Source organism: Rattus norvegicus, chromosome 12 (assembly GCF_036323735.1).
Source record: "Rattus norvegicus strain BN/NHsdMcwi chromosome 12, GRCr8, whole genome shotgun sequence".
NCBI lineage: Eukaryota > Metazoa > Chordata > Mammalia > Rodentia > Muridae > Rattus > Rattus norvegicus.
The window spans coordinates 12472350-12496378 of record NC_086030.1 but is presented as its reverse complement, the minus strand read 5'-3'; the positions used below and the strand labels follow the sequence as shown (position 1 = coordinate 12496378).

The following is a 24029-nucleotide window of genomic DNA, read 5'->3' as shown; positions in this document are numbered from 1 at the left end:
AGCATGAGCTTCTATACCCAACTAGTAACTACTCGCGCTGGCCAGCGCACCCCCCATGACCACTGGTTCTTTCATATTCTGTTCAATTTCCCCTATAGTAATGCAAGATGGAAAAATAAAAAACAGAAAGGGGCTGGTTTTGTTTAGCTTTATGTGACTCCTCTTCTTGGCTGTTGTTTTTCTGAGACACAGTTTCACTATGTAACCCAGGCTGGCTTTAAACTTGTATCTTCCTGCCTCAGCCTCCTGATTTCTGGGATTGCCGTCCTGTGCTACACTCTTGGTTAGATTTATTTTATAGATTCACATAGGTTTAATCACAGTTGATGGCATGAAAATCAGGCTACAGTTCTAGAGTAAAGGTAACTTGGGAAAACACAATATCTTATTCTTCATTCCTTTCTATGCTTAGGAAAAAAGGAAAATCTGTAGCCCTCCAACTTACAGAACATATAGATAAAACATGGCAGAGTGCTAACAACAGCTGATTCAGGGGGCAGAATAGATGCCCACTTCTCTCTTTTCTCTAATTCTTCCTTTTCTTCCTCTACTCCCTTCCTCCCTTGTCCCCTCTTCTTTCTGTAATAAAACTAGGAACAGAAACTCACCTCACATCATCAGAGCTTCCAGAATGAAACTTTGGATCCGTGAAACCATCCTTGAAAAAGTCCTCTGAGAAGGTGGGGACTGAGTATGTGAAGCCACTGTTTCTAGTCAGTATGGCGTTGAGGGGGATGTAGTCTTTACCATCCTGAAATACCAAAGGTAAACCTCAGAAGTCGGAAGGACTCGTATATGAGCGCGCGCGCGCACACACACACACACACACACACACACACCTACTTCTTTCTCTCTCTCTCTCACACACACACACTCACATCCCTCTCATCACACAGTTTTTCTCACACAGTTTCTCACACATACATACACAAGTCTCTCTCTCTCTCTCTCTCTCTCTCTCTCACTCACTCACACAACACACACACACACACACAGTTTCTCTCTCACACACAAATACAGTTTCTCTCTCATACAGTTTTTCTCTCTCACACACACAAACACATCTGTCTCACACACATAAACCTCTCTCTCTCTCTCTCTCTTTCACACACACACACACACACACACACACACACACACACCACTATTTCATCCCTCTTTTTCCCAATCTGGAACACACTCAGCCTTCTGATCCACATAGACTTTGCTTTACCTGTTGGACATTGGCTTGAAGCAGGTCACCGAGCTTCTCCACAAGTTCAGCAAACCGGGGCCTTTCTTTGGGGTCTTTGTGCCAGCAATCCAGCATGATTTGGTAGCTGTTGATGAAGAGCACACAGGGAAAGCTGGAGGACGGCAGGATCTATATGGGCTGCCCTGCACATTTTTATGGGAGGGTTGTTGCCTCTCATCCCAGACATTTTTTTTTATAACATGTGATGTGGCTTTATATTTTAGCACTGCCACTTAACAGTCTGTGGGGGTCAGGTCCCGCTAGCAGGGGCACATACTATGACAGACTAACCTTCCTGAACCCCTGACCCATGTTCGTTAGGTACCTAGACTGAGTCTTATAGATCAGAGAGGGGGACTTAGGATTGGGTGTGAAGTGGAGCACCCTCCTCTCTCAGGAGGAGGACGGTGTTCCCGAAGCTAAAACCAGTCTTGAGTTGTGATGGAGGTTGGTTCCTCCTGGCTTCTTTGTAAGCATGTGGCATCTTCCTTATAGAGAGACCCTCACTTCCTTCGGGGGAAGTCCTTGCCCTTCTTTGGGAAGGTCCACAGACTTCCTGGGGATGGTCCTGAGAGTCTTGGAAGGGATCTTATACTCCCCCGAGAAGCTTCTGCAGTGGAACCCAGCGGTAAAGACACTAGGTCCACCACGTAACATCATTTCCAAGTCAGGTCGACGCACAGCAGTCTCCCTTCGCTCCTCCGTCTGTGTGCGAGGCTCTGGTGCGCGGCTTCTCAGTGCTGGCCCAGAATCTCAAAGCCCCCATTATTACAAAGTAGCCCCTTGCCTTTTACCTATTCTCTCTCCTCTCTCCTCCCCACCCCCCTTTCCCTCTCTCTTTCTCCTGATGAGCCTTTAGACCAGAGCAGACACTGACTACATCAGATCCAGATATGAATGGACCGGGACCTTGGAACTAGGTCACAGTTACCCTGTGTCTGTACCCAGTGCACAGACATATCACACACAGACACACACACACACACAGACACACACACACACAGACACACACACACACAGACACACACACACACAGACACACACACACACAGACACACACACACATGCACACACATACTGACACACTCTACTCGCTCTGAGTCTTCAGTCATGGTGCCAGTGTTACTTGTAGTGTTGGGAGGAGAGGGCAGCGCTGGGAAAAGCTGAAGGGACCCTGGGTATCATTCTACCCATCTGGCTGCCACATAAGTGCCACAGGCTGCCCCTGACAGTCCCCAGTGTTTCTTCGGTGTCTTGTATTATGACGTGCAAGGCCTGACAAAGCAGTTAAGAACACAGGGGTGTCTAAGGGAGAGAAGACAATGGCAGGAGACAACTGGGCAATTGACCAGAAAAGAGGCCAAAGTGTGGGTAAAAGTCCCCTGCAGGATTTACACCAGTATCCCAAGGTCTTCGCTATCTAAACTGGCCCTGGCCAGCGGTGGTAGTGCAAACATTAAATCCCAGCACTCGGTAGGTGGAGCTCTGAGTTCGAGGCCAGCCTGGTCTACAGAGTGAGTTCCAGGATAGCCAAGGCTATACAGAGAAACCCTGTCCTGAAAACAAACCAACAAATAAGACAAGCCAGCTCTGAGCCTCCAGACAACAGCGAAGAGAAAGGGGCACTCAATTTCGTGTTACACACACCCCAGAACTTGGAATCAGTCCACCACTCGAAAGAAATCTGGCCATTCTCGCAATGGCCTCTGAAAGGCCATCTTGACACCTGTCCCCCTCCCTCTCTACTGGGAGTGATGATGTCACTAGCAGTCAGGTATGAGGATTTTCAACATTAGCAGATGCCTTTGCAGCAAAGGGTGTTCTGAAGTAGCAGGTCTGAGAGGCACGGCAACTCATCCCAAGGCCGTTTAAGCCAAGGGCACACACAGTTAGTTCTGGGTCCCTGGGATAATGGAAGATCCATCTGGCTTTAAACACTTTCAAAGAGAGCGGTCGGAAGAATTCAGGTTCTATTTTCTGACACAGGTTCCCGGCTAGCAGAGGTCCTAAACTTGTTTTAATTGATCAATCAATCAACCATTTCATTGTTGATTAAAGTTAGCAAATAGCCCCTTCTGGGGTAGGAGAGGTCCTAGAACTGGTGTCTTTTCCCTCCTTGTTGTTTGAGGTGATGTTTTACAATGTAGACCAGGCTGGTTTTGAACTTGTAGTAATCTTCCTGCCTTGGCTACCCAAGTGCTAGGATTATAGGCTCGAGTCTCCGCACCCAACCTAAGTTTGCCATAAAGGGAAAAGAGCTGAGAAAGATCACACTGAGGCCTGAGGATCTATGCTTCGGGTGTTTGCTTCTGGGCTGCTCCTGCCTGAGGGCTAACGCACTGCTCAGAAGATGACTCTCCCGGTCCTTCCACTCCTGTGTACTCCTGTGTATTCCTGTGTACTTCATTTCACGTGACCTTGGTGTGCTTGGGGTGTGGGTGGTGAGGGGGAATGGCAGAGTGAGTAGGCAGATGTGTGGGGCAGGAGGGGAGATGTGGGTGGGGGAGTGAGATGAGATGGGGGTAGGGGAGGGGGAGGGGTGGGGTTGGGGGAGGTGGGAGCGTGATGGGGGTGGGGTAAGGGAGTGGGAGGTAGGGGTTGGGGGTGAAAGTGCACTGGTCCCAAGCACCAGAGGCAGGTAGGGAGGCTTTGGGAGGTCAGTGCCTGGGCTGAATGCTGGGTACCTCTGTACTGGGTCTCAACTTGCAGAAACCGAAGTCATGGGGGTTGCAGCGACAGCACTGCGTCTCTGAGTCTGGGTTACAATTCCTGTCCTCTATCTAGGAGACTCTCCAACATATGGTCCCTTAGAGTGGTGGCTCAAAGGCACTTCTCAGGCCACCTGGGCAAACACGCTGCCAGCCAAAGGCCAGAAATAGCGAAAGCCATACTACCTCAGAAGCTCCTACGTGGGTCTCCGTTTGAAGTAAGTTTATACATGTTACTAATTGACTGAGTTCTACTTATGATGCCACAGAGACGGAGAGTCCACTAAAAACACAAACAAACAAACAAACAAGCAAAACACCTCAAGCCTGGATTCTTCCTGACCACACTCAAGCGTCACGGTCTACGGCTTCCATGGACTGATATGGACGTAGTTATTCTATAGTTGGTAACACAAATGAGGAAAGGTGGGATGAGGAAACGCAGAGGGACCCGAGCCACTGGGTAGGGAGTGTATTTCATTCCACAGAGGCCTCATCTCTGCTACCGTGGTCGTTGCCATCTCACTGTACCGATGGGAGAGCCACCTTCTGGGAGGTGTGACAACTGGGCCTTCCCCTTCCTAGTTTCTCTGGGTAAAAGCAGCAGGGAGACCTGTAATCACCTCCTGGATTCTGGGCGTGTTCCTGGCTTATTCTTTTCTCATTCTACACTCCGACTTGCAAGTCGAGGCAGACACCTGTGTGGGGTGATGCACTGGGCTGGAGGCAACTCACTGGATGAAGTGTTAATGTTTTATCACTAAATAAAGCTGGGGTGGGGTGGGGACTCAGCTGCATCCAAGACCAGCCGAGGGGCTTGTGGGAAGAGTCTACAGGCTATTAGCCTGATTTTCCCAGGCATGCATCACCGTTGCTCAAGCTTAGGTCTTGGATGTCCAGTAGAGCTGCACTGAGTTAGCAAATCACTTTCTTATGACTGGAACAAGGAGGTGACTTCATCCTCTCAACTCTCACATGCCTGCAAACATGGCCGACAGAACATGGCTGCCTGAGAACATGGCTACCTGAGAACATGGCTGCCTGAGAACATGGCTGACCGAGAACATGGTTACCTGAGAATATGGCTGACAGAACGTGGCTGCCTGAGAACATGGCTGTTGGCCTGTATCTTCCTTTTGAGGAAATATTTTACAAAACCGTATCTTATCTTTTAAATTCCCAACCATACCCTCTATAGTCCCTTTGGGGCCTAAGAGCTACCTGGAAGAGGTTTGTGGAATAACACAAAGGTTTGATAAGTCCAGGGCCTTGCTTATCTTGGGTTTGTTTGTGACGAGGTCTCACTATGTAGCCCAGCCAGGCCTTGACCTTGTCACCATTTTGCCTCAGGCTGGCCAGGGTTGGGATTACAACACATGCCTCCACACCTGGCTTTGAAGAATTCTTCAGTCCAAAGTTGAGTGACTTCCTGTTTCTAGAATCCTTCTGAGGATTATGGGTACTGTAATGGGCCCTGAGTGCCGGAGGATGGTGTGGACTGGAAACTCGAATTGCTAACTGGCTGGCCATGGAGCCTCGGGTGGATCTCATGAGACGTCACGTGCCTGGGTTTGTCATCTGGAGAACCAGCTGATGATGGTGCGCACTTCATGGGGTTATTGTGAGCAGTAGATCGATTAAACTTGTTCAACAGTAAGCACTACCGATATTATTAAGTTAGCCAGTATCATTTTATAGTAACTGCAGTCAGTATCGCCATTGGCAACTGGACTTCCTCATGATTTTTAGATTATGTGAAAAGCAGGATGTATCAGTCCCACACGCCCACTGGCGTACAGAGAGCGCCCTTCTGGGGAACATGGCTTCTGTCTTCTCGGCTCTTTATAGCTGGCAAAAGGCGTGTTGCTGTCCTTCTCATAGTTTGATATTTTCCAAAGTCAGATTATCATATCTGCCCTATCTATTCCTCAAGATCATGGGAAGTCTATGTGAGACTGACTAGGTATCAGGGAAAGCATCCGGCACAGAGTGACCAGACTTCAGCTCCCCTTGCAGGGGTTAAGGGTCCCACCAAGTCTAAAGCCGCCCTTTCGGGAGCCCAGAGGTTCTTGGGTCAGTCTAGCCATTGCAGTTCCAGGAGGTACATCGGGCAACACTAGAGAGTCCCCTGTGTCTTCCCCGCCTTCAGGTCTGAGTCCCTGTCTCTCTCATCCACTTCCCTGTCTTGGCACTGACCTAGCTTGGTCCTGAGGTAACTGAAGGAAAGAGACAGTGACCTTGCCCTTTGGCCAAACCCACACTTCCTCCTCTGTCCTTCACTTCTCCCCAAGGGCCAGCCCAGGGCTCAGCAGGATCTCATTGTGTGTGGGTGGGGAGGGGAGGCCGCCTGCCAGTTCAGGAAAGGTGGCGCCACCTCAGGGAGGCCCAAGTCCTTGTCAGCAGCTCACCCAAACTGCAAGGGTCATCACATTCCTGTTGAGGCCTCAGAGTGCTAAAACGGCAGGGCAGGGCAGGGTTACAGGAAATGGTACCCACAAGTGTCAGGCTTGCCCTGCTGACAATGGAGAAGCCTCTGGAGTCTGTCTCCTTTCTCATTCCTAAAGGCACCTCCACAAGTCAAGGGCTCTCACGGCTTCCCAGCTACCCCACATCTGTCTGTCTGTCTATCTGTCTGACTGACTATCATCTATCATTTACCTATCTTTCTGACATCTCTATCCTATCCTTCTATCTCTATCCTCTATGTATCTATATGTATGTATGTATGTATGTATGTATGTATCTATCTATCTATCTATCTATATCTATCTATCTATCTATCATCTATTTATAAATACGCTTTTGGAAACAGGTTCCAAGGTATCTCAGATCAGTCTTGATCTTTATATATAAGTGGAAATGACCTTGAATTCTGGATCATTCTACTTCCACTCCTGGAGTACTGTGACTACTAGCACAATATATGCACTGTTGGGGATAGACCCAGGACTTTGTGCATGCTGGGTAAGCACTTTTAGGGTAACTGAGCTACATCCCCAGCCCTGTGGAATCCAAACCAAGCTCCCATGATTCTACAGATGGAGAACCGTGCCACTGAGGCCTCTCTGGTCTTGACTAGAGGTGGCTTGGCTCACCGGGCTCTGCTTAGTGAATGAGGTCTTGCCTTCAGTTCCTAGGTGCTGTTCATTCTGTCTGGCTTTCTGACTTCAGTTCTTAGCTAAGGTCCTTGAAAGGCCCTATCGGTGGGTTAGAGAGGAAATAGGGATACGCCCAGAGCACATCTCCGCTCAGGAAGTGACTCCCAGCACAGTAGAGCCCAGTAGGGGCTGAGCCTGCATCCCTGAAGAGTGTCACTGAAAATAAACCTGGGCCGTTACTTGCTCCCCGCCCCAGGCGCCCTGTTCCCCTTACCACGGCCCAGGGTCCCCGATGAGCACTCAGTTGGGGGTTGGGGAGGGGGTTGCAGAGGTGTGAGCTTACATTTCAGGTGTGGCATACTCTGGTGTTCTCATGCGCATGCCTTCCTTCAGCCGGCTACAGAAGTCTTCATCCATTTGCACTCCTGGGTATGGAGAACCCCCTACAGGGATGGTGTGGAAAGACAGGTCTGTGTTAAGGTTTCTAGTACAAAAGATCATGGGGTGGGTGCATGATGGTGCACATTTTCAATTCTAACACTTGGGAAGGCAGAAGCAGATGGATCTTTTGTGAGTTCAAAGACAGGGAAACCCACCCAAAAGACCATGAGGAGCAATTCAGAGTTTCCCTCTCATCTTCAAAGTGATGTTTTAGCTGAAAAAGGCAATATAATACACGACTGTAATCCCAGTTCTTGGGAGGGAAGCTGAGGCAGGGGAATTGTTAGTTTGAGGCAAATGTGGGTTATCTAGTGAGCCTATCTCAAAAACCCAAAAATAAATATACGGGTGACATTTTCCTGTAAATTTCCAGTGACTGAAGTAAACCCTGGGGCAGGGAGCTGCTTGGCAGGCCCTTCCTGAGGGCACGTCCTTGGCTGATTCATGGCTGTCCCTGTGTCCATGCTTGCTTGTTTGGTCAGGGAAAAAGGCAATCTAGAGTATTCCTGCCTTTGCCCTGCAAACAACTCTAAGGAAATCTGATTCTTAGACACACATGGCTTGAGTCTGATCAAACCAATGGACTTCGATTAGGTATCGATAGATCACTCCAACCTTCCAGAAAATGGCCCTTCAATCTGAGGCTTTGGGAACGAGAGGTTATGAGGGGTCTAGGGGAATGAACCTTGGCACTGTACTGGCTGGTTTTGTGTGTCAACCTGGCACAAGCTGGAGTTACCACAGAGAAAGGAGCCTCGGTTGAGGAAATGCCTCCATGAGGCCCAGCTGTAAGGCATTTTCTCAACTAGGAACCAAGAGGGGAGGACCCAGCCCCTTGTGGGTGGTGCTGACACTGGGCTGGTGGTCTTGGGTTCTATAAGAGAGCAAGCTGAGCAAGCCAGGGGAAGCAAACTAGTAAGTAACATCCCTGCATGGCCTCTGCATCAGCTCCTGCTTCTTGACCAGCTTGAGTTCCTGACTTCTTTTGGTGATGAATAGCAATGTGGAAGTGTGAGCTGAACAAACCCTTTCCTCCCCAACTTGCTTCTTGGTCCTGATGCTTGTGCAGGAATAGAAGCCCTGACTAACACAGGCACCCAGGGGCGAGGCTGACTAGGGTGGATGGGAGCTGTTCCAGATTCTGCAGAGCAGAGGGTACCTACTGTCTCTGCCAGCCTGTTTAACAGGGCCGAGCCAATTATCTTGTGGGTAGCCTGGGCTAGGTAGGGTGGGTAAGGCATGGTAGGACACTCTGCTCAGCCCTCCAGCCAAGGCCACTGAGCACACGTTTGCCTGAGCTTTCTAGTGATGGCCGCTGATAGGAAACAGCTGGGAGACACAGGGCTTGGCACTGTGTCACTGCAAGGCCATTAGAGCTACTGTGCTGCTTTCAAGGACTGGAAGCAACAGGTGCCTGTCATCGAAAGCAGGGGAATGCTTTTGACACGTTACAGGAACCGAGAGGTGTTAGTTACCACATGCATTTTTTTTTTTTTTTGGTTCTTTTTTTTTCGGAGCTGGGGACCGAACCCAGGGCCTTGTGCTTCCTAGGTAAGCGCTCTACCACTGAGCTAAATCCCCAGCCCCTACCACACGCATTTTATTTGCCGTGGAAGACATTTTTTTTCTTTCTTTCTTTCTTTCTTTCTTTCTTTCTTTCTTTCTTTCTTTTTCTTTTTCTTTTTTTTTTTTTTTTCACTTTGGCAAAGCCTGAAAGGTTCTTGGCTAGTTTCTACACTTGGGGCGCCTCACGCCATCCCTGTGTGCATCTGTAGGAATAGGGCTTTGAGGTTGTTTCCTAGAAAGCCAGACTGGGTGGGCTGGAGCACTGGCTGCTCTTTTAGAGGTCCTAGGTTCAATTTCCAGCCTCACATCCATCCAGTTCTAGAGGATCTGACGCCCTCTCCTGGCCTGCGTGCGTGTGGTGCTCAGACAGAACATGTAGGCACAACACACACACAAACAGTATGTGTATACGCATATGAGTGTGTATATGTGTATATACACACACACTCAGTCATATACATACGTACAGATATGCGAGCGCGTGTGCGCACGTGTGTTCGAGAGTGTACAGATGTGTATATGTAAATTTACACCAAAGGCATTAGATCAAAGCCAGCTGCCTCTAACAACGCCTTCTACTGGTACAGCTGTGCACATCAGGGCCTGTCCCGAGAAGAAACTCTGAGGCAGCAAATGCATAGAGGGAAGGGGTGAAGACTAGAGAGTCGGCGTTGGAGAAACTGGAGAAAGGGGCAGGCTGACAGTTCTGTCTTCAGATTTCCTGCCACCGGACTCTGCCGACAATGGTTTAAGCCCTCTCTACGGTAGTGGGTATTTGTGTATCCAACACGGTCACCTACAGGCAGCCCCGAGTGGGTTTGCAGTGAGCTCGAGTGCAGACCTCAGGGTGGGGTGTGTCCACCACATGCTCTGCATAGGACAAAGACATCTGCTTCTGGGCTGCTCCAACCACCCCCTTCCCCCACACTTACCTAAGGAAAAGATCTCCCACAGCAACACTCCGTAGGACCACACGTCACTCTTGGTGCTGTAGACCTTGTCAAAGATGGATTCGGGAGCCATCCATTTTAGGGGAAGTCGAGTCTGGAAGACAGCATGGGACCTTGAGCATGGAAACCAAAGCGATGTCCACACCCAGGGCCCAGGGGTCCCCTTCCACTTTCCACTTGTGAAGAACTAGAGTGGCTGCAGTTTCCCTACACCAGAGAAAACCGTGGAGCATGTGGCAGACTGCTAAGAGAGTAATAGAGGCATCCCCCAGCCTCTGGAGACCAGACATGGCTAGCAGACTTCTCTGGAGCAAGAGAAGGTCCCTGTCCATGGTTCTTAAAAAAGCCGCATCCTCACGGTCCCCTCCCTGCCTACATAGGGGCACTAAGGGCTTGATAAGGAGGTCTGAATTAGGAAAATTGATAGTGATTCCATGAATTCTTCTAAGGAAAGGGATTGTGGCAGACATTCCTATGTAAAAAGACAGGCTGTTAAGTCTTAAACTTGGGGCTAGAAGTGACGCAGAGGTAGAATGTGTGCTTGGTATGTCCGGGGTCCTGGCTTCAGTCCCCATTCAATCTCCCACATCTCTGGAATGAGGGAAGGTGATTTCGTTTTAAAGTTCTCCATTTAGGGGGCTGGGGATTTAGCTCAGTGGTAGAGCGCTTACCTAGGAAGCGCAAGGCCCTGGGTTCGGTCCCCAGCTCCGAAAAAAAAAAGAACCAAAAAAAAAAATCTCCATTTAGGGGGGGTCTATGGCTGGATTTCAAGCTTGTAGACCTGTTCCGACAGCAGGGACCACAGTGAGTTAGCTGGGGATTGGGCTGCTGGACGGGGGTAGGTTGGGGGAAGCAAAAAAAGATGTCTGGGACAGGAGAGAGACAAAGACTGTGGTGAAACACAGAGATGCCCAAGTCAAGGACAGCAAAGAGGGGCCACAGTGAAACACGGCCAGAGCTCCACTGCAAGCTGGGCTGTTTCCCTCTTAGAAAAAAGAGTAGCGAAGGGGCTGAGAGGTGGCTCAGCAGTAAAGAGCTGGCTGCTTTTGTCCAGGACATGGGTTTAGTTCCCAACACCCCATGGGGACTCACAACCGTCTGTTATTTCCAGTCCCAGGCATCTGACACCCTCTCCTGGTCACCTTGGGCACTGGCGTGCTTGTGGTACAGAGACATACATTTAGGTAAGCCATTCATTCACATAAAATAAAATTTAAAAAGAAAAGAAACAGTAACTAAGAGGGGTTTCTGAAAGTGTGTTCCAGGGGTGTCCACATAATATGGTCCAGAAACTTGTTGAGAATACAGATTCCAAGTAGTCTCCCTCTACCCTCCCCATCCTCCTCACCCTCCCTCTGGACCTTCTGCACCAAGGGATTTGGGGTGGGGACTGCAAGCTTTGGCTCAGACAGGCTTCTAGGTGAGGTGTAGATTTCCTACAGTCCGAGAGCCCCTGCTTCAGGGCAATCAAGGGCGCCCAGACATTATTAGCTGAAGCCTTCCTGGCAGAGGCCAGACAAGAGAGGACACTAAAGGTCACCCAGTGAGTGACAAATAACATTATGTCCAAAAACAAATGGGGAAGAGAGGCCGGCGTGAGCCAGAGGGAGACTGGTCCCACGGAAGGCGTCCCTGGAGGTAAGCAGCTTCCTCGGTTCAAGATAGTGTGTACCTTCCCCGCTCTCCTTCCGGAAGTACAGACACCTGCCGAATCAATCACTGGCCTTTATCTGAGAGGAAGAGGCCACGCTGTTCTTTTCAGCGGGACACGGAACTCCCAAAGGGGTGGCGGGCAGAGACTGCTGTGGTCTCTGCAGGGTTCAGCTGACTGCTTAGGTTAACGCGTCTCAGGTGGTCAAGCTCTCAGGACAGGTACCCAGCCAGGGCTCCGAGACAGAGCGAGGAGATTCTGTCCCGAGAATTCTCTGGTACACGGCTCTTGTGGACTACTGGTCTTGCCAGAACCACACGGGCATTTGGGGAGGGGGGAAGGGTTGGCTGCTGAGAGGCGTAAATGTTTGCAAGGGCTCCCGTCTGTGGTCTAAACACGACAGGGTAGAAACGGACCAAATGGGTACCCGAGGTCACTCACATCTCCTCTCCTCACGTAATCAGGGTTCTTATAAATATCCCGGGCCAGGCCAAAGTCGCAAATCTTCACAACATTGTTCTCAGATAAAAGGATGTTCCGTGCTGCCAGGTCGCGATGAATGCACTATAATGAAACCATTATGCAATGAAGACGTTTCCTTAATCCAGCTGCTTAATTTCCTGTATCCATTCTGAGTCATTATTCTTTAAAAAAAAAAAAAGTGTGTGTCTGTGTGTGTGTCTGTGTGTGTGTGGGTGTCTGTGTGTCTATGTATGTGCCCACACACCCACACACACATGCATGAGTACAGTAAACATGTACATACCATGGCATGCATATAGAGGGCAACCATGTGAGTTCCTGGGCTTGAACCAAGGCCATCAATTTGACAGCAAGTGCCTTTCCCTGCTGAGCCAGCTCACTGGCCCTGGCATCGGCATGGTTACTCTTAATGCTAGTTCCATTTCGTGTGTGGTACAGGGAGTGTCTCTCAGCACACACCCGGTTACCATAAACACGATGTGTTTCTCGTGCAAGTATGGGGTCCAGGTGGCCCACAAGACACCTTCTAAAGCAACCAGGCTCCTGTTCTATGGGAGCTTACTGGTCAACCACACTGGTATCTGAATCTCGCCAGTGAGTGAGATTTCCCCTTCGACCTTTTAGAGCAGATCTCTGGGAGCTGTGCTGTGGTGTGCTTTGCTTTGTTTGCTGCTGTTGCTGCTTTTAAGACAGACTCCTGAGGTGTAGTGCGTGCTGACCTGGAACTCACCCAGGTTGGTATGTAACCAGGGATCCTCCTGCCTCAGCCTCTCAAGTGCCTGGATGGCCGTGGCTTGGCCAGAAGCCCCATGTGGGTGCACCGAAGACAGCTTCTTCATGAAGCCTGGGCACCGTGGAAGATAGCACTCCTGGGTTTGTGTAGTCCAAAATACCCAGGAAGATTCTATCCTTAAATTCTACCCACAGGGGCCCAGGGCTTACCATCCTGGAACCTCTCCATATCTGAGCCAATCAAGGTTATTGTGGTGATGTCTGTTACACAGTTAAGGACATAAGTATAAACAAATACTAGAAAAATGGCTTCACAGCAGAAGTGTGTGTTCAGGCCTCACAAAGAGACAAAAACAGAGGAGTGCATTTTCAAATATTTTACCATTAGGTTGTAAAAATATATTCAACCCGATTTAAACATTACCCAGCATATTGTATTGAGACTTGACATCCTTAACATGTATCGATTAACACATGCAATTTGTATGTTTTCAGACATCATTTAAAAATCAAAATAAAAGTGGGGAAGAAAAATGCAAGGTATATGTGTGTTCTCTCTTACAAGTGTGTCTTAAGTTTAATAACATACAGAAAAGCAAACTTTAAAATGTAAAGCAAATACTTTTTTAAAACGTAATGTCCCCCTTTAGCTCTGATTAAGAAAGTTAAAGAAGGGGCTGGAGAGATGGCTCAGTGGTTAAGAGCACCGACTGCTCTTCCAGAGGTCCTGAGTTCAAATCCCAGCAACCACATGGTGGCTCACAACCATCTGTCATGGGATGTCATTCCCTCTTCTGGTGTGTCTGAAGACAGTGCACTCTGTGTGTGTGTGTGTGTGTGTGTGTGTGTGTGTGTATTAAAAAGAAACATTCCATTTTAGAAAAATAAAGTTAAAGGAAACAGGAAAAAAGTAAAGAGATGAGCTGACCTTTCTGGAGGACAGAAACTCCATGCCTCTGGCCACTTGGAAACTGTAGGAGATCAGGTCTTCCATGGTGAGGGGCTGCTTGGAGATCTCACTGTAATCTATCGAGCAGTAGGATCTTGTAAAGATTTTTGTGACTGCACCAAATCCCAGTTTATTGAAACAATATTGACAAAGCATAAGGCACACCAAGGACGCCACAGTTCACTGGCAAGAGAATTTGAGTCTCAACCTGAACATCAAGAGATTTTTTTTCCAGGCTGTGGGGTTGAGGGGTGGCGAAAGGGGTGGGGGTGAAGGGGAGGGGGATGGGTGCAGTGGGTGTGATGTGGTAGGACAGACCGAGCAGAGAGAAGTGAACAGTTCCTGTCAAAATTAGCAACGCTGTAAATAATCGCTTATTCAAATCTTATCTCCCCAGGACGTTACCCCACTTCCCCGGGATGTTTATTAGGGTAATAAATAAGAAAGGAAAAAAATGTGTGGGATGTCCAGTATGTTGTAAAAATACCCCAGACTGGAGGCCAGGGAGCAATGAACACGTACCCTCGCCTCCTTCCACATCGCTCACACTCTTATCTTCCTGGAAGCCGGAGCTGGTGAAACTCTCGCTGCTGCTGACACTGTCTAGGCGGGGTTTCTGGTCCTGCTCCAGGTCTGGCTCCAGCTTTTCTTTCTTGGGCTCCATATGCAAGGCTGCATCCTTAGCGCAGACAAGAAACCCAGCAGTGAGAGGGGCCCAGTTGCAGAGACGGCTGCTGTCCAGACTGGACATGCTGCTGGGCCTGAATGGATACTGGGTTCTAGGCATTTATTTCACAGGCGGGAGACTCTTTTGTACTCTTGCTTGGGCTCCTAGTAAATACCTCAGATCCTAGCAGCTGATCAACACCGAGCGCTTAGCGCGAGCTAGCATAGACTTCCTCAGTTTCCCCAGGAGGATATGTTATTTTATGACACAATTGCCAAACTTTTGTTTGTTTGTTTGTTTTCTTTTGTTTTACAAGGTGTGGGGGTGGTTTGAGACAGAGTTTCTGTGTAGCCCTTGATGACCTGGAACGCAGAGATCCCCCTGCCTCTGCCTCCTGAGTGCTGAGATTAAAGGTATGTGCTACCTCCACCTGACTTGGTGTTTTGTTTTTTAAAATAGATTTATTTTATTTCTATTTATGTATATGCGAACATGCATCCAGGTGTCCACAGAAGCTAGACAATGTCATTGGATTCCCTAGAGGGGGGTCAAAGCCAGTTGTGAGCCATCCAATATGGGTGCTGGGAATGATACTCCAGTCCTCTGCAAGCACAGCAAGCACTCTTAGTGGTTACGTCATACACAAGCTGGTTCAGAGCCACAGCTAATAATCGGCAAAGCTGAGATGTAGCCTGGGTGAGCGCCCCAGCCTGCCTCTGCTGCTTTTCATAGCACTTGACATGTTGTTTGAAAGGTGACAGAATGGGGTTGGGGATTTAGCTCAGTGGTAGAGCGCTTGCCTAGCAAGCGCAAGGCCCTGGGTTCGGTCCCCAGCTCCGAAAAAAAGAAAAAAAAAAGGTGACAGAGTTTGATACTCATCACTCAGGCGATGTGGAAAGGACTCTCTCTCTCTCTCTCTCTCTCTCTCTCTCTCTCTCTCTGTAATCCCTGCAGAGGCTCAAGTTACCCATTCCTCTGATTTCCTGGGGGAGAGGAGAGGAGATGTACTTTTCTCTTGGTTTCCCTCTGAGGAGGCCACACCACTGCATCCTGATATGAACAGCAAAGGCCACCCACCCTGGGCATGGGAATCCTGGTGCTCTTTTTCTGCCTCCTCTACGTGGTCTACTGGCTCCTCTGTTAATCACGCCATCTTTTTTCCCACCCTGGATTTTGTTTTTCTTGTCTAAAAGGCACTATATTACAGTTTGTGGCTCGTAGGAAAGGGCTGCAGTGGCTTTCGTGACAGGGCTGTGTGCTCATGCACACCCACACGTGTATATACCCACAGGGGCTTGTATACCCTACAGCCTGGCTTCTGCTAGCTAGCAGTACCTGGACAGGAGCTGGGAGGGAATGAGGTTCAGCACCAGGGTTAAACAGGCTGTGCATGTTGGTTACCTGGACGTTTCTGGAGGCCACTAAGTAGGAGTGGTCCTGCCACTAGAGGGCACCAGGGAGCAAGCAGAAGACCCAGCAAACTTTAAGAGGGACACTGTGATATAGGTAGGGTACAGAGGTTCCCGCACCCAGAAAAGAGACTCTCCTGGGGACACACCCCATCTAAACATTCCCTCCTGTCAGGTCCCTGAAGGAAGTCTTGCTGTCTCAGCTCTTCCCAAGTCCTGTCTGGGATTTCAGGGGTGAAGGGGATTCATATTGTGTGCAGCCCACTCCAGACACCTTTTCCTCGGGGCAGGTAAAAAGCCAAACAGTCAAAGAGAACACCACTTTTTCTCTCCACGAGGCAGCTAGCCCTGATCAAACGGAGTCTGGAATTTTATTTTCTTACTGCCTTCTTCCTCACACCTCCCAGAAGCTGCCTCAAGGGACCTGTCCCCAGGTTACCCTCCCCTTCCTCTGACCCTATGCGTATCAGCAACTCTCCATCAAGGACAGGTTAAGTTAGTGAACTTTAGGGAATAAGGCAGAATAGTGGGTTGATCACAACGCATATTTAAGAGTCTTGACGGATTTGGACTGGGTTCCCTCATCTCTCTTTCTTACTCCTTTAGGTTCCAGATGTGACCGATAGTCATGAGTTTTCCACAAAACACTGCCTCACCAAGTACCATGGGGAGGCACACCATTAAATATAGCCCCAAAAGGAAGCAAGCTCTTCAAAACAAAGGACGCACAAACCCAAACGTTCCGTCCTGCCGCGTCCCTGGAGTGTTCTGAGGGCTCAGTGCTTCCTGAGTCCCGTCTAGGACATCAGGACTGACAGGGATCTCTCAGGGCACCACTGCTCTCCTTATTTAGTGGGGTTCACAGGGACAGTTCTGAAGCTGGGGGTGAAGCAAGATAGGCCTTTCTTTCTCCTCTCTTCATCCTGTGGTTACTGTGCCTTTGATCTAATTTCTTTATTACACGACTATGTATTTATTTGTGTTTGTCTGCTGCATGCATAAGTGTGGAAGCCAGGGGACAACTTGCTGGAGTCGGTTCTCTCCTTCCATCCTGTGGGTTCCAGGGATCAAACTCAGGTCATCAGGCTTGGCAGCAAGCCTCTTTATCTAGACTGAGCCGTCTTGCCAGCCATTACTGGTTCCTGACTCCTCTGGCCACATATATAGCTGCAAAGCACCACGTAGCTTTAAGATGCCAATTTTTGGAAAGCCTAGGTTTTGTTTTGTTTTGAGGTTTATTTATTCATTATATATAAGTACACTGTAGCTGTCTTCAGGCACACCAGATCCCATTACAGATGGTTGTGAGCCACCATGTGGGTGCTGGGATTTCAACTCAGGACTCCTGGAAGAGCAGTGTTCTTAACCCCTGAGCCATCTCTCCAGCCTGGAAAGCCTAGTTTATAAGGGGGAAATAGAGCTGGGTATGGTGGCATACACCTTTAATTCTAGCAGTCAGGGGGCAGAGGTAGGTGGATCTCTGTGAGTTCCAGGACTGCCAGGGATACATGGCGAGACCCTGTCTCAAACGAAGGAATGGGGGACTATGTCGAATATTCTCAACAGTCCTGGTGGAACATCTGTCTTTGATAAAGTCATAGTCTGGGATGAAAGAGTGGGCCAGCGGTCCAGTATTTCTTGCTTTTTTGTAACAGGCTCACTCAAGCACTCTCTCTCTCTCTCTCCATATATATGTACATATTTGTTTATTTAAATTGTGTGTGTGTGTGTGTGTGTGTGTGTGCGCGCGCGCGCGTCTGAGTGTGTGCATACAAGCACAGGCACCCTCAGAGAGTAGGGATATCAGGTCCCCTGGAGCTAGAGTTACAGACAGTTGTGAGCTGTATAATGTGGCTGCTGGGAACTGAACTCTGGACCTTTGGAAGAGCAGAGAGAGCTGCTAACCACTGAGCCATCTCTCCAGTCCCAGCCTCACTCCATTTTCCAGGCTGACATCTGACGCCTGGGCTCACACAAACCCTCCCATCTCAGCCCCCAACATACTTAGAATTGCAGGCGGACACTGCGACATCTGGCTGTATTCTGTGGTCTGTTTTACATCTAAAGACTCTTCTCTACAGCGGGGAGGTGGGCACTGTTCCTAGAAGTCTGAAGGTTCACCCAACCCTGTAAATTAGTTGTATTCAACTGAACTCTGTGTCTCTGTCTCTTTCTGTGTCTCTGATTCTCTCTGATGCAGGGGAGGGGACCGACACAGGGCCTCACGCTTGATAAATAAGAACCCCCTCACTGAGCCACAACCCATCCCTCAACATCCTAGTGGATCAAAAATGACAAAAGGGGACAACTAAACGTTGAAGAGGAGTTTCGTTTTCCCCACAGTCTCATCTTGGGTTCTATTATTAGTGCCACTTAATACAAGGAACTGAAGAGTAAAGAGACTGATGTTTGTTCAAGGCCGGGCTTCGTGAGAGGAGACTCTGGAATTTAAACCCGGAAAGTCTGGTTGTGGAGACAGAGAGCCTTGCCTCCAGGGTGCTCCTCACAGATGCTGGTGACTGGCTAACAATGTCAGTCATTGTCTCCCCAACCAACTCAGACCGGAGAAGAGCAGTAGGTAGGACGACAGAACATACCACAATGTTTGAATTCATGGTTTCTTCTTCAGAGTTGGTGTTTCCTTAAAGACTTGTGTGACCTCCTGGTTTTCTTGTTTGTTTGTTTTGTGTGTGTGTGTGTGTGTGTGTGTGTGTGTGTGTGTGTGTGTGTGTATGTATGTGTGTGTGTATGTGGTGTGTATGTATATGTTATGTATGTATGTGGTGTCTGTGTGTATATGGTGTGTGTATGTATGTGGTGTGTATATGTGGTGTGTTTATGTGGTATGTGTGTGTATGTAGTGTATGTGTATGTATGTGTGTATGTGGTGTGTGTATGTATGTATGTGGTGTGTCTTTATATGGTGTGTGTGTGTGTGTGTGTGTGTGTGTGTGTCTATGTATGTGATATGTGGTCTGGGGATCAATCCTAGGGCCTGGTAACAGGCAGGCAAGTTTCCTACCACTGAGCTTCATTCCCTGACCTCTGATGTTCCTTTTCCTCTGACATGGCTTTATTTAATGGATCAGGGTTACTGAGGGGCAGGGAGGAATGACTCAGTGAGTTCGAGGACTCCCTGGGTAACTCTACTGGTAACCATGCAAACCATTCAGTCGTTTGTACCCTTAGTTTCTCTGATAAGTGAGGTTACATATAGTCACGGGTGTGGCTTTGAGAAACAAGTGCATGAAGTCTTGTGCAAGAATGAGGACCTCCATTTGGATCCCTAGCAACAGAAAATCTTGCTAGGAAGCCCTAGCACTGAGGTGGGTAGAGGAAGCTGATCCCAGAGGCTCATCGGCGAGCCAGTGTAGAGGAAACAGGTAGCTCTGGGTTCAGTGAGGTGGCCTGTCTCAAAAACTAAGGTGGAGAGGCAGTTGAGGAAGACATTCCCATGCCAACTTCTGGGATCCACACATGGGTGAAGTATAGCTACACATATGTGTACACACACACACACACACACCACTTGGGAGACAGAGGCAGATGGATCTCTATGAGTTCGAGGCCAGCCTGCTCTATATAGTGAGTTCCAGGCCAGTCAAAGCTACACAGTGAGACTTAACTCCTGCCCCCACAAAAGAATTACGTTTGCCAGTCAGTCTAGATGGCAACACAAGTGCTGCCATTAAAAACAGCTCTACCAGGGCTGGAGAGATGGCCCAGTGGTTAAGAGCACTGACTGTTCTTCCAGAGGTCCTGAGTTCAAATCCCAGCAACCACATGGTGGCTCACAACCATCTATAATGGGATCTGATGCCCTCTTCTGGTGTGTCTGCAGACAGCCACAGTGTACTTATATATAATAAATAAATCTTTAAAAAAAATAAATAAAAGCAGCTCTACCTTTAAAATCTAGGCCTGGCAAATTTTTTTTTCTTTTTTTCGGAGCTGGGGACTGAACCCAGGGCCTTGCGCTTCCTAGGCAAGCGCTCTACCACTGAGCTAAATCCCCAACCCTGGCCTGGCAAGTTTTTATCAATGTGACACAAACACATTGTGAGAGATAACCTTAATTGAGGAGTTCCCTTCATCTCAGTGGCCTGTGGGCATGTCTGTGGAGACTTTTTTTTTTCTGACAGTTGATCGATGTAGAAGGCCTGTTCCCTGTGGGCAGCACCATCCCTACGCAGGCCGGCCTGAGCCATGTATGAAAGGTAATTAAGCAAGACAGCAAGTCGTGTTCCTCTGTCATCCCTGCTTAAGTCCTCAGAGAGAGACTGTGGTCCGGACACATAAGCCACCACAACAGAGAGTGACCAGGGCGAATCCTTACCTTGTTGAGACAGAAGAAGTCACGTTTGCTCTTAAGGTAGTTGGACAGGTTTCCATATTTGCAGTATTCCACGATCACCATCAGAGGCCCTGCAGCTCAAACATCACACACGCAGCCACATCAGGTCAGATAGCCGTTCGACAGCTGCGGTCAGCCCTCCAGACCTCAAACCAACCCGTGCTTACATGTGTAGGGGCTGAGGATGCAACTGAGACTAGGACCATGAATCATTGACTCGATTCAGCCTCTGTCCCACGAAAACAGGCCTTGTTAATATAACTGAGGATGGCCCTGCTCCAAGCAAGTTTCATGAGCACAGATATTTAAATGTCACAAAATACTCCTTTTCTCTTTTTCCCCATCCTGACTATTCAAACAGGCAAGCCATGCTTCACATACAGACTGCCCGCCCTCTTCCTACCCTTCTGCAATGAAAAAATAGTTTGGGCGAAGGAATTCAATCTGCATTGAGGGTCTCGGGTGGCACCACGGAAGTCTCCTTTGTTCTGCTCAGTGCTCTCCCAATAGAAAGCCGTTTGAAAGCCAGCATGACCCCTGAGGTCCAGAAGCCAGTGAGCAGCAAACTCCACAAGGCCATTTCTTGGAGTCTCCCTGAGGATAGAGCTTATAGCTCTGGTAATGTGATTTTTTTTTTTCAATTACTATCAGTACTTTACTAATTTTTGAATCGTGCTAGCACCCCCTTATCCCTCAGGGTTCCAGAAAGGAAGATGCTTCCAGAGCTGGGGTCTCCTCTCCAAGGACGCAGGCCTGGCTGGGGCTCAGGCGGCCACTCGGCCTCGGAGGGAGGCTCACATCTCACAGGTACAATGTTGAGGTACAGGATGCTGTCACTGGGGCAGGCGCTCGACTTCTGGAAGGTCAGAAGCTATGGGGGCCTTGTCTGGTTCACTAGGACTCCCACTCTTTCTGGCCTCTCTAGCCTTAACTCCTTCTTTTCTTTCTTTTTTCTTCTTTTTTTTTTTTTTTTTTTTTTTTGGTTCTTTTTTTTCCGGAGCTGGAGACCGAACCCAGGGCCTTGTGCTTCCTAGGCAAGCTCTCTACCACTGAGCTAAATCCCCAACCCCAACTCCTTCTTTTCTTACCCATGCCCCTCCACCCCTGCTTTCTGGGCTGGAAAATTGAAGACGGTTTATGTCTCCTCAGCACTGGCATGTCTTAAGCATCTGTTCACATCTATACCCAAGTTTTAACCTTGCCACAGAGGAAGAAAGACCAGCAAGGTCTACAGCACAGCCATGTTCCCACTACCCGTCCTGACGGCTAAGACCTGTCCTGAGGGCTGGTAAGATACGGGGACCCCGCTGGTTATTTCCTACGTAACCTCCTCTTGGGATTCCACCCTGTGTGGGTTGCTGGGAAGTTGCAGGGGGCGAGTAACCTCTTAAACCTTTACCATCTCACACTCACTCCCCCAGTCAACCTGAGAGAAAAGGCCCTCCATTTGACCTAGAATTTCTAAAGGGAGTGTCTTTCTTCCGAAGACTGGGCAGCCATTTTTTTAGTGGGGGAGGGGGCCGCGGGGGGGGCGGGGTGTGTGAGTTGGGAGCTCCCCTCTCAGCGTGACAGAAGGCGCAGGCCTCTCCTGTCCTCCTTTACCTCCTTGCTTGGTGCAGGCTCCCAGGAGGTTAACCACATTCAGATGATGGCCGATGTGGGTCAAGATCTTGAGTTCGGTCATCAGAGCTTTGTACTCACTGGCTGTGGCCCCCTCTGTGTGAGAAGCAAGGAAAAAGTCAGGGCTCCAGGACAATGGGGCTGCTTCCGCCCTGCCCTGGAGGCTGCTTCCGCCCTGCCCTGGAGGCTGCATGCCTGCGCTCCTTGTTTGTCCTTGCTTCATTAACCTCCCCACATTCTGCGAAAGGCCAAGTCGCCAGACTGTTTTTATTCCTCCTACCCTCCTGGGCCAACATCCTCTGTATCGCACAGAGGCCCGCTGTGTTGATGGGGTTAGTCACCGGACGACGCTTCCTTTTGGTGGCCCTGGCTGTGCTGACAATGTGCTGACTCAGAGCCGGCCCCTCACCACCTCACTTTCCAGAACAGGTGAGGCAAGAACCCTTCAGGCATGGGGTCCACCCACACCTTCCTTCTCACTCTCCTTTCTCAGGAGTCACAAGGAAGGAAGGGGGTGGGGGTGGGGAGGCTCTACACATCAGGCTAACTGCTTCTGTAAACGCCGTCCAAACGTGTTGTTTTCTCTCTAGACCCCTTCACGCCTGGAATTCAAGGGTTATCTCAGGCAACCAGCATTCAAGCGATCCAGCTTTTTTTTGTTTTTTTTTAATTGTGTATGGGTGTTGTGCCTGCACCATGTCTGTGCCTGGTGTGGAGACCAGAAAAGGGCACCCGCCAGGACCCCCCAGAACTGGAGTCACAGATGGTCGTGAGCTACCATGTGGGCATTTGGAATGGAACCCAGGTCCTCTACAAGAGCAGCAAGTGTCCTTAACTGCCCCCACTTTAACTTCATGAGTCCCCCCAACCGCCGTACTTGGTCCTAACATTCATTCTTGAGGTATTCATAATCTTAGTTGTTTAAAAAAAAATACTAACAAGTGTTACTGTAAAATATTCCAAGAGTATGAGCATGGAGATCAGTGAAGGGGCGTGTGTGAGAGCGTGTGTGTGCACGTATGTATATGTTACTTGTGCATGCGTATGTTACATGTTTGTAGGTATGTGTGCAGGTGGTTACAGCGCGGTGGCAGAACATCTCTAGGATTTGCAAAGCCTTCCAGCACCGGCAGAAGGCACATGATAAGAGACCAAAAAGTGTTGTGAGGAGTCTGAGGTGCTAGAGTAAAAGGTGCAAGTCATTCTGCTCTGCTTGCCTTCCTCAAAGCAGCCACTGTCCACACCGTGAACTTCAGACCTTCCATATGCACTTATAAATACCCGCTGAGGGCCGGCTCAGTGGCTCAGTGAGTAAGGAGCTTGCTGCTAAGCTTGATGACTTGAGTTCCATCCCTGGAACTTGTGTGTGGAAGGAAAGGACTGATTCTTGCAAGTGATCCTGACTTTCATCACACACACACACACACACACACACACACACACACACACACACACTGATTCACTCCCCCTCTTAATATAAGGAATTCTTCTCATTCCTTTTTTTATTTAAAGTTTTATTTATTTTTATTTTATGTGAGCGCTGGGAATTAAACTCGGGTCCTCAAGGACAAGGACAAGAAGTGCTTGTCACCTCTTAGTCATCTCTCCAGCCTTCTTTTCATTCCTTTTAATGGACTACTGTGCTTCCTCTGACATGTATCGTCTTCAGTTGGGTGTGTCTGTGACTGTCTGTGTGTCCGTGTGTCTGTCTCTGTGTGGCTCATCCAGGCAGGTCCTGTGTCCCTGTGTGTATGTGTGTGTCAGAGGACAAACCCAGGTGTCATTCCTCAGGATATATTCACTATGTATTTTGAGATAGGGTCTCTCTGAGGTCTAGAGTGTCAGGGAATCGAACTCAGATCCTTATGTTTGTATGCTAAACACTTCACAGACCAAGCTATCTCCCCAGCCCCACTTTTTTCCTTCCTTCCTTCTTTCCTTCCTTCCTTCATTTTCTTTTCTTTCTTTTTTTTCCTATTACAAATAAAGCTATACCAGAACACCCTAGGGTGAGCGTGTGCACAGGCAAAGGTTTCTGTGGAACAGAGACCTGGAAGTGGGTCAAAGGTGTGTACACTTATTATTGTAGTAGATATTGGTATAGTGCTTTAGGAGATGGAATAATTTTTTTTACTAATAACCAGATAAACTCAAAGCCCCAGTGAGG

The 24029-nt window shown here is 48.9% G+C and overlaps 1 protein-coding gene across 1 annotated transcript in view; it reads right to left on the bottom strand.

The window, feature by feature from the left end:
* Flt1 (Fms related receptor tyrosine kinase 1) overlaps window positions 1–24029 on the bottom strand; it is a 171701-nt gene that overhangs the window by 8372 nt on the left and 139300 nt on the right. The window contains exons 19-27 of the mRNA NM_019306.2: window positions 21845–21958; window positions 20225–20313; window positions 14335–14491; window positions 13792–13889; window positions 12090–12212; window positions 9980–10091; window positions 7384–7483; window positions 1214–1319; window positions 609–751 (exon numbers count right to left, since the gene is read on the bottom strand). Coding sequence (NP_062179.2) covers window positions 609–751; window positions 1214–1319; window positions 7384–7483; window positions 9980–10091; window positions 12090–12212; window positions 13792–13889; window positions 14335–14491; window positions 20225–20313; window positions 21845–21958 — 1042 coding nt within the window. The remainder of the gene's footprint in view (window positions 1–608; window positions 752–1213; window positions 1320–7383; window positions 7484–9979; window positions 10092–12089; window positions 12213–13791; window positions 13890–14334; window positions 14492–20224; window positions 20314–21844; window positions 21959–24029) is intronic.